At 47.3% G+C, this 10,809-nt stretch overlaps 1 protein-coding gene across 1 annotated transcript; it reads left to right on the top strand.

The window, feature by feature from the left end:
• Nucleotides 1–1,206: 1,206 nt before the first annotated feature.
• On the top strand, nt 1,207–6,829 carry LOC311343284 (uncharacterized protein; the record flags this gene model as incomplete). The annotated part of the gene is made up of 8 exons (XM_084468160.1): nt 1,207–1,259; nt 1,540–1,627; nt 2,193–2,290; nt 2,551–2,623; nt 2,717–2,965; nt 4,940–5,132; nt 5,742–5,844; nt 6,820–6,829. 8 exons carry the CDS (start codon nt 1,207–1,209, stop codon nt 6,827–6,829), a joined length of 867 nt encoding a protein of 288 aa, XP_084324286.1.
• Nucleotides 6,830–10,809: the final 3,980 nt, after the last annotated feature.

Genomic DNA, 10,809 nt, shown 5'->3' with positions numbered 1-10,809 from the left:
TTTAGATGAATGAATTGAAATGTCCGTGTAATGCTGAACATCACCTTAAAATCACCTTGTAATAAATGTATACATGTTTAACAGCAGGGGGCGACAAAAGCCTTCCCAAAGCGTGCATGTTGCCTAGCAACGAGACTGTTGAAACCCTATGGTTGGATCACTTCAAATTGACGTCAGCCAGAGCAGATTTATGTAGCTAAAAGTTAGTTAAACGTCGCAGCGAACAGTTGGCCCTAAACTTTAACGTGACATTTAAGGTAGGTGTCATCACTAAATGCGCTGTAAAATGCTTAGTTACGACCTATCCTTTTATAGGCTACTTCTAATTGTAGACCTACTAAATAAGAATTACAGCATGTCATTACATGTCTTAAACAGCAAACGACGAAAGATGTTGCTGAACGCCGCTACCGCTATCTACACAGTGTCATATCAAAGCTGAGCTAACCCAAAGCATCGCCTGTCCGCGGCCGCCCTTTGCGCGCGCTGAGTATGGCGCATGTTGTGGACGAGGCGCGCTGTTTCCGCTCAGTGTGCGCGCACCCCTGCTGCTGGGAGCGCGAACGGCGCGTCCGGAGAGGCCCTGCGCGTCGCGCGGTGGCGCCGCTCTCCCACAGGGGAAAAAAGGAATGTTTGGAAGGCAAGTCGGGCCCATAATGATGCATTTTATAACTTACACCCGTGGGGTGGCTCAAACGACGCTCATAACTACACGGGGTTAATTATATGCATGTGTAGACAGGTTTGTGATTGGCTGGGCAGGATTCTGATTATGAGACACCACCTCTAGAAATGTATATTTTCCTAATGGTTTACGTAGTGGCGTTTACATTTGTAAACACCAAACTACAGGTGTGTGTGTGTGTGTGTGTGTGTGTGTGTGTGTGTGTGTGTGTGTGTGTTCTTCTTACTCCCAACCCTAATAAAATATATATTTTTTGTCACAACGTTTTCAATGTTTTTGAATATTAACTTTGGTTTTCAACCTAGTAATAGGCTTAATACGCTTATCTTACATTATAGTACATTATCATTGTGATGAGGATGAGGATGATGATGATGATGATGATGATGATAAGCATAATGAATCATTTTGTTTCAGAGGACAGTGTGGCGACCCTGAGTGTGGTCGATGTGTCCGAGTGGGCCAGTGGACCGGAGGTCCCTAATGTCTCCCTTGTCCCCGGGACCACAGACTCTGTCTCCATGGTTACAGAGGCGGCCGGCCTCCAGAAGGAAGGAGGGGTGTATTCAAGAAGGTCTGAATATTAGTTCCCCATCCTTGCTGGTCGCCTAACGGTCCAGTTTAACTCTGTTATAGCACACATATATATTTTATACTAACACTAACTACTATTATATAACAGATGTTTACAGGTTATTGTTTCGGTTTTTTGGGTTTTGCAATTTGCCTTTTTATTAGGGGTTAAAACATCTTTGTTAGGGATGCTCACAGGTACTGCAGACGTGGGGGAATCTAACCTGGTACCAAGTTGCCCACTACCCTATCCTGCCCCCTAACTGACTCTTGTTTTCCAGTGAGAAATCCGTTCAGTCCCGTGTTCCCGAGACTTTCTCCGGCCCTCTCGGTCCGCTCCAGGGGAGTTTGGGTCCAAGGTTGCTCAAGGTGAGATGATGAGCTAATTAAGGCATTTACTACTCATTTCATTCACTACTGTAATGAACCCAGGAGGAAACCAGACTTGATTCAGCCGTTGATTCCTTCTTCATCTACAACTTAAATTGAATACACACTTGTCTTGTTATCCGGGTGAAATTGTCAGGGGTGGAGCAGGGGGAACCCCACACAACTCAAAAGCAAGTAGAACAGAAGAGGTCCAGGATCCAAAACAGTAGTTAGGGATGTTAAATGATAAGGAACACAGGTGAACAGAATGAGACAGCAATACAGGTGACACACATTTGACTACTAAGTCAAACCAAAGGCTGGGGTAGGGAAGGGACAGGAACATTACCGGGTGTTATGTTCATAGATGCTCAATCTTTTAAAATGAACCTTATTTTATATCAATATACTAGCATTTGAGCTGCGTGTATTTGTATATTTTGCGTACATTGTTGTGTGTATGCATAATTGGTCTATATTTCATGTTTATTCTTATTTTTCTGTGTATGTTTTATCCACATCTTATTTTCTATTCTTATTATTATCTATCTATCTTGGTTTCCAGCTGGGCACAGGCCAGATCAGCCTGGTTCCAGGCCTTCCTCCTGCTCCGGTCCTGACCTGGATGCCGAGCCGCAACTCTGTCCATCAGAACCTACACAGGTAGGGGTTCTCAGCGCAGGGATCCAGGGACACACATTTATCTATCTAGTCTAGTTATTGATGCTTTTACCAGAGTGTATTAATATGCAAGTCAGTAAGGCGCAGGCTGGACTAGGACGAGGTTGCCAGGTAGACTGCACTCATTGGAGGTCGAACCTAGAACACTTCGACTGGGAATTTCACACACATTTCTCTGAGTCGCCAGCCGCTTTTTAATTGTATTTATTTAGTTTTTTCATGAGGTTTCCTTTTTACCATAGAGAAAAACCTCCCAGAGTTTCCATCAAGGAGCTGACGTGGTTTCCTCCCGAGCTGAAGCCATCTATAAAGAAGGTAAACACACGCTTTCCTCCCGAGACAAAACAAGCCTTTAAAACCCAGAATCACCCTCACCTCTGACGTCACCCGGCGACCCCCTCGCTGCAGGAAAGCAAACAGGAGGAGAAGAGGAAGAAGACAGTGAGCGTCCAGGAACGCACGGAAGAACGCCTGGTCCTCACCGGATCCGAGTCAGACGTTGACCTGGGCCGCCCCAGACCAGAGGACAACCCTTCCTCCTCCTCCTCCTCCCCCCTCCACGGACACCTCCTCCTTCCCCTTCCCCCCGACCCCCAGGGGAAAGACGGGCTGCGACGTCTGTCCAGTGCCGCAGTCATCCATGCAACCCAGGAGAGGGTGTGGAGGGGGCGCAGAGCCAGGGACCACAGACCGGACCCTGAGGGAACACCGCCGGTCAGAAACACTTCCTCTTTCACATCTCAGACATAAACAACCACCCAGGAGGACGAGGTATCAGATATGAAGGGTCTTGCTGAAATAAGCATCGGACTCGCACCATTTTTATCTTGGGAGACAGACATGCAAGTTAATAATAGAACCCTTCAAACATGAAGCCAGGAATCACATTTTAAAGCAATTTAAAGGACAATTAATTCAAGATAATGAAAGACAATCATTCAAACAAAAGGTTTAAAATAAAAAGAGGTCACAATGATACTTAAACTAGTGCAGATTTTTATAAAAAGAGACAGAAAACAATATTCTTCTGTAAAACCTTTGTTGTTGTTTGATTAGGTCCCAAAGTTCTGTTTTACTCCTGCCACGTCACCTAAAGCACCCTGACGGGCACAGTTAAACATACATTACATAACATGTACAGGACAGACTGAGTAATTTGGAACAATTCTTTCTACCTGACCACTACCCTCTTCCCCTAAAGAGGGAAACACACTGTAATGTTGATTCACACTCCAGTCCAGCCCTGTCTGAATGAACGAGGTAAAGACTAAATGACACAAAACTAGACCACATAGTTGAAAGAGGCCCCAATTATAGGAGCCAGATAAATGTTCACCTCAGTTGCCTCTTTCTCTTACTTGTTTTGTCACGTTTGCATGATCCAATTAAAAACATTTAACTTCAGTTCACTATTGAGTTACCCTAAGAGATGCTGAAAAAACATCTTGGTTAGTTTAATTACTCAGATGTTGATTTGGTTAATTAGCTGTCAGACAAAAGTGCTTTTATTCAGTATTTTCTTGAGAAAACGCGAGAGGGAAGACAAAGGAATTCCACGCACCAACACGGATGCTCATTTTCCCAGCCGTGCGAGCGTCACTGGCCTTTTAACACTGAGCGCTGTCACACACCTCAAACACCCTGGCCGCAGCTTTACTGCTGCAAGTCAACAAGGCGCTTTCTCCCTCTTTGTCCGTCAAAATAGTATTTACAAGGTTTATTACCACTGCTTGGTCTAGGACTGTTCACGCTAAGGCACACCGACAATTCTTACAAGAAACTCATGGCATACAAGCTTCTTTCCTAGCTAAATATGGAGACAAATGTATTCAACTTTTACAGAGATTGTTGATATGATTCTGTGTGGCTAGGACCAGCAAAAGAGGTTAAGGTACGGACACATCACTAGAAAAGAAGAATAATGGACTTTTTTCCCCAGTGGGGTGTTGCTTGCGGTAACCCCTCTGACCCATGTCAGGAATATATGAATATTAAAACCTGCAAAATGACATGGCCCAGTTGTCTAGGATTTCTGAGGACTGATCTGATGCTAGCTGTGAGCTAACCCTAGCTCTGTGCTAACACTAGCTCTAGGGCAATGCTAGCTCTCACACCAATGCTGGGTTTATTCTAGCGCTGTCCTAACTCTACAGGCCACCTTACTATGGGTCTAGCTTTGACGATAATGCTAATGACGGGCTTATGCAAGCTTTTGACTAGTGCTAGGTCTGGGGGGAGAGAAGACGCCTGCTCGTTCCCTCCTTAGATCTCCCCTGGCTGGCTGGATGCCAATGTTTCCTTGGGCATGACATCTAACCCCAGCTGCTCCCGAAGAGGTGTTTCCTGTGTCGCATGCTCGACATAACTGCCGTCAATGTGTGATCGTGTACCGCCACGAGTGGCGGTTCCTAATGAACGCCTCAAATTCCCCCTATTAATTTACGTGAGGTGAGAAAATAAGGCATCGTATCAATCCGGTCCATTTACCGTTTACGAGCTCGGGTCTGATTTTGTGTGCTTTCAAAACTTGTGAAATGTTGTGTTGTGATTGGTCGGAATTGGAAAAAAAACTTGACTCATAAATCTGTTTCCATCCCGCTGGACGTGGGGTGTTGCATGCTGGGAGATCAGTGCAACGTGGAGGGGGTGGACTGGGACAGCCTCAGGAGACAGACGTACCTGTGGAGGAGGAGGGGGGGGCACCTCTCGCCCGCCAGTCCTGCCCAGGAAAGGTGGCTGTCCTTAGGACAAAAGTTCGCATCAGGGCTGCGTACCATTGCCGAGAAAGACCCATCTTCCCACTCAGAGATCCCTATCTCCAAAGGTAAGTACCGACGCCAAATCGCTGGTAAAACTAGAATGAGATCACAAGTTTTAATGGTACCTCCAGATGTTTCAAAGAGTAGGCAGGTGTAATCCAGGGATTGTCTCCTGTGTTTCGAGTGTCGAGTTCAGTGACTGCACCACTTCGACAAGTTTGCTACACACATTCTCGTGTATGTAAATCCAGCAATTATCTGCTGCCAAGGCACATTCCACACTCCTCAACATGAATGGCAGCAGATAATGTATGGTGAGATATAGGTTGGTAGATTTTTGAAGATACATATACACCACACATATCACACACTGACTTGATTTAAAGACGAGAGTGAGACAATGGGTAGCTCTCCATTGAGGAGAAGCAAATGGACATTGGTGTAGCTGCTTTTAAAAGGGACAGCTTGGCAGTAGAAGTTAACCAGAAATGAAGAGAGAGATGTAGTGGTGTATGTCTCAGCAGGTTCTCGTATCCTGGCCTGTGAATCCAGACCGTACTCGTTCACACACACAAACCAGGCTCCTAACGTGAGTATCAAATCTCTTCTGCCTGATATTGACCAGATCGCACTGTTCCCTGATGTTGCCTGATATCTCCTGATCATCTCCTCAGATGTTAACTGGAGACCCAGTCCACAGAGAGAGAATGGTGAATTCGCCATCTTCGCCCCCTCCCCCGTCTGGTATCTTGAGCGCAACGCTGTCATGGAAACCAGGTGAGCCGAATAAATATGCTACATAAATAGAAACAAATAAAGCCAAATCAGTGTTTTATGATTCATGAAGCGGGGAAAGTGCTTCTGAAAAGGTCAATTGGGCCTTGGGCTTTAAAGTAAATGTCCATAAGGTTGTACTTGGTGAGGTGATATTGGATATCCTCATTGAAAGTATACAGTCTGTGCTCTAGGAAACGTTGGACTATATTATTGGTCTGGTTGATCATTTTCTCTCTCTTTGCAGGAGCGAGGAGTCGTAGCAGACGAGTGGTGAAGTTTGCTGAGATGGACCAGCAGGACTCTTTGGCGGATGAGATTCCATCCGAGGTCACACTGCCATCCCCGCCACCATGCAGTCTCACCTCAGACAAGACCACGCCCCCAATACAGACCACGCCACCAATACAGACCACGCCCCCAATACAGACGATGCCCAATATGCCAAGTCAGTCCCCCACTCAACATCCAGCATCCTGACAACTGACAGTCTACTTCTAGATTAATCCTACTCATTCATGTTCTGGCAACAATCGTCCAATGAAAAGCCTGATAAAAGTTCTGCAGCACAGCATCATCAACGGCTTGTCTAGCCCTCTTACGATGACTCACGTTTATTACAGTAGGTCTTGCACAACTTCACAGGACCATGACCATAAATGTCTGACAGAACCAACAGACCGTTCAGTGGCAAGAAAAACCTGCCCAAGAGCCATTGGGGAAGCAGAGAACCCTATGGGTTGTGCCAAAGTAACACAATTAGTAGTTCAAAACATAAGTAAAATGGTGCCTCACACATTTAAATGGCTTATGTGTATTTACATAAAAACTCAAGCATTTGTATTGGATTTATTTAATACTTTTTATCATTTCGTTGGCATTGATTATTTTTGCTCATTAGGAAGAGCATTTCCATGACCTCACTTCCTGTCTGATGTGCCCCCTCAAGGGTTGCTCCCACCACATCCCTTTCCCCAGAAAACCCTGATGGGATATTGTGCTTTTCCTCTATAACAAACACATGGTCTGGCTGACCATAAGGGGAAAAAACTACTGTTCAAGTTGACTCAGCCTCAGCCTCCTAATGGAGGACTTCGACTGTTAGCATTTAGCACATCGCAGCCAAGAGATAACGAGCCAAGAGCAAGCTTTCAGTCCTCCATCTTGTTGTCCTCCGGAGCAGCAGGTGTCAGGACAGCAGAGTCCCACAGACACGGGATCGGTGTTTGGGAAAAGGCGACCAGCGTTCACACATGTGAGGAATTATTCTTGGGACAAAGTTCAAAATAGTAAAATCACAAAATGACTAACGTTTGTTTGAAGTTTAACTTGGCCTACAGTGGTGGTTTGATGGTCATTGTGGTGACCATTAGTGGGAGGGCGTGGCTATGCTTTATGGAAGGCCGACTCGACACATGTAGAAGACGTTTACAGGGGGGGCAGAACGAGGGAGTTACACGCAAACACGCTGGAACACAGGTGACCCAGAAGGAGTAGCTAACACTCGGTGTCACTCATTTAGCTAACGAGACACAGTAGAGCGTTGATGCTTATGGGGCAGGACCGGGACATAAAGGAGAATGAACCACCACATGGATCTGCTATTCTTGCTTGTTGTTTCCCCACATTAAAGCTAATTGTCTAGCTTGGCCATTTCATTCCACCTCAATCTATTTAGGTTTTTCCACCTCCGGGGCATTTAGAACGACCTCTCGATGGCTTGAAAAGGCCCTTTGAATAAATGACCTCAAACAAGTTGAGTATCAGAGAAAACCGGCCCTGCTAAAATTAGACGGCAAAACACGGAATATTTGTCATCGGCTTTGCTGTTTGTGCATTCTACATTGCTACTGAACAAATATATGACCTTGCGTGGTTTGCTAAAGGAAATGAGGCAAACGTGAATGGTTTCAGGTTTTTTTTTTCGCAGTCTATGGTTAAAGGTTTTCAGCGCTCTTTCGTGCCCTTATGTAGTCCTACAACATCTCCCATAATAATCCAGTCCAACTGTCCAGCTCCCTTGCCAGAGTTGTTGGGTATTTTCTACTAACGCTTACGATACAGTGAGCTTTATGTCTGTTTGTGTCCCTCTGGTTTACTGCAGGGGAGCCTGGAAAGTATTTCTGTTTACGGCTCGACTGCGATAACATTTTCCCCTCCTGAATCACAGGCATGGCTGTGTAGCTTTGCCACCCTGGCCACGCCCCCTTTCCATGGCCCCGCCCCCTTTCCCCAACCGCCAAACAGGACTTTCTCTGTCAGCGGCTGCCTCCAAACTAAAGTCCCTTTGAAATGCTAGTTTGTTTATTCCTCTCTTTAATATGCAATGCTCAGACCTGAAGACATTTCACCTCGCCACAGGGACATGGCAACAGCATGATGGCAGCGTTTTGGCTTTATCCGACACGATACTTTAAAAACATTGTCTTTCTAATGCTGTTGAAGTTGAAATGTAGTTTTTTAGGAGTTCTCTCGGCACATTAATCATGTAGCTCAACACAAATACTAACTGTTCTGCTGTTTGGTTCACCGGGGCTAATGCGTGCCGCATCTGTTTGTCTCGTCTGACAGCTGCCAAATACCGAGCACTACGTCGAACTGACAGTAGTCCGATTTTTTTTTGCGGTATTTGAGGTATTTGAGGTATTTGATACCTCAAATATGTACAACAGCACACGCAACACATCACCACTCTGTGCAGCCAAACGGTGGTGTGTCAACGCACAACTTACCACAACGTACCACAGCCCTGGCCCTGTGTGCCAGGTGTCCCTCTTGTATACCGGCTGTCTCCGGTTGGGTTATGGAAAGTCCTGCTCCTCCGACAGCGAGGGGTGGAGGGGGGGAGGGGGGTGGGGGTGTGGGGCGGGGGGAGGTGTGTGTCGACCTACCTGCGGCGGTGCACACCTGTCCGTGCCAGCAACAACAACAATAGCCAGGTTATTAGTGGCTATGGGCTGTAACTAAAGAGGTCTACCAGCACCACCGGCACCACCAGCAACCCCACCCCCCCCCCCCAACCCCCCCAACCCCCCCACCCCCCCCAACCCCCCCACCCCCCCCACCCCCCCCACCCCTCCCCCCACCCCCCCGCGCCCCCCCCACCCCTGTCATCACTCCTATTAGTCGAGCTGCTGGTGGAATGCGGTGGGGCGTTGGGCTTGCGCCAGGCTAAATGAAATGGTTCTTCTTATTGAGGGGAATGCAGAAGAGACACACCGCTCTGCCCTCCTCTTCGTCAGCAGGTCAAAGGTTAACCCCTCTCCCCTCCCCAATTCCTATCTCTCTCTCCCATCCCAAGATGCTCTAGGAGTGAGGGACGGCATGAGTCTACCAGGAGTTTTGGACAACACCGGCATGAGGAATGCGGTGAATTCGGTGTGTGTGCGTGCCCATGTGTGCATTTGTGTGTGTGTGCGTGTGTGTGCATGTGTGAGTATCTGTGTGTGCGTGCCCATGTCAACATGCCTGAGTGTGTGTTACAGCAACACAAGACAGAGATGTTCCTAACTGTGTCACTGTTAGTCTGTTATTCAGCCTGTCTGGTATGTGAGTGACTAATGTAAACGTTGACAGACACTATATTCCCATTATTAGATTTTTCTATGGCCTTGTTGTGTCTGTCCTGGAATCAGTGGTTGATGCAGGCGTGACAACCGCTTCCTGTACACTGCACACACACTTCCTGTTTACCCTGCTGGGAGATTAGGTCCCCAGTTCACATGATGCCAGGCGGCTGGTAGCCTGATTGAAACCAGATTACACCTAGTGCTAATGTTACTTTCACTGCGTTTATATTTAGCAGAAGCTTTTATCCAAAGCTACTTACAGACCCATGCCATTAAAGGAAGACTCTTCAACCTGGACCCTATTTTCCGATCAATTTTGGGTCGAAGGGACTAATGCAGACCAGTCATGAAACTGGTCCAGTATTGAGTCAACGTTCGCCAATGGCAAATAAAACAATACGATTTCAGAGCGAGACTTCTCCTTGAGCGAGACTTCTCCTTGATCGAGAAAAATAAAAAACTCTGTAGTAACACTGTTACTACGTAGTAAGAGTGTTACTCTGTAGGGATCTTTTCCATAATTGTAGAATATAATAATATAGAATTTGTCAGTGGAGAGAAAAACAAGCCAATTTAGAGGACCTACATTGACAGGGCACTATTGCCTCAAGGATAACAGAGTTGGATAACAGAGTTGGATAACAGAGTTGGATAACAGCGGTGTCTCTCAATACTAGACAAATTAAAAAGATTGTTAAGTCCCTTAGACCCAAAACGATCGGAAAATAGGTTGAAAGGTTAAAGACCTTTTTGAAAACCTTGAGCCCTGAGCAACCGGAGCAGGTGGGGGTTGGGAGCATCTTGCCTATGCCTAATGAACCCAGTACCTTTTAGCAGGTAGTCAAACACTGCAACCAAGTGACCCACGTGTGTGTCTATGCGCCCATGTGTGTGTGTGTGTGTGAGTGGTGACAGGATGGATTGCTGATGACCACCAACCTCCACATGTTTTGGAAATGTTTGCTGCTTTGCTGAAAAGAACAAAAAAACACGACAATGGCTGGCGCAGTGCCCAGGAGCTGGTTTCAAGGCTGCCCATAGGTGGAACCCCACCCACACCCCCCCCCCCCCCCCCACCACACCCACCCACTCTCCCCCCACCAGGGCCACCCCGGCCCCCCCCCCCCCACCCACCCACCCACCACCCCCCTCCATCCCAGCAGTGTCTGGTGTTTCCCTGGCCCGGCTGCACACATCCTGCCTTTGTGGGCCAGGAATGTGTGGAATCCACCCTGCTGGTTCTGCTGCTGCCCGACACGCTGCCTTCAGATGCTCTCCGACCCCTGGGCCTCCTCCTGCCCCCCCCCCACCCTGCACCCACCACCCTCACCACCACCACCGCACCTACATGCACCCACCCTCAACACCACCCTCAACATCACCACCACCACCACCGCAC

This window comes from Micromesistius poutassou (genome assembly GCF_964030765.1).
Source record: "Micromesistius poutassou genome assembly, chromosome: 5".
In the NCBI taxonomy this organism is placed as follows: Eukaryota; Metazoa; Chordata; class Actinopteri; order Gadiformes; family Gadidae; genus Micromesistius; species Micromesistius poutassou.
Note: the sequence above shows the minus strand (reverse complement) of the source record. Positions and strands in the feature narration are given on the sequence as shown.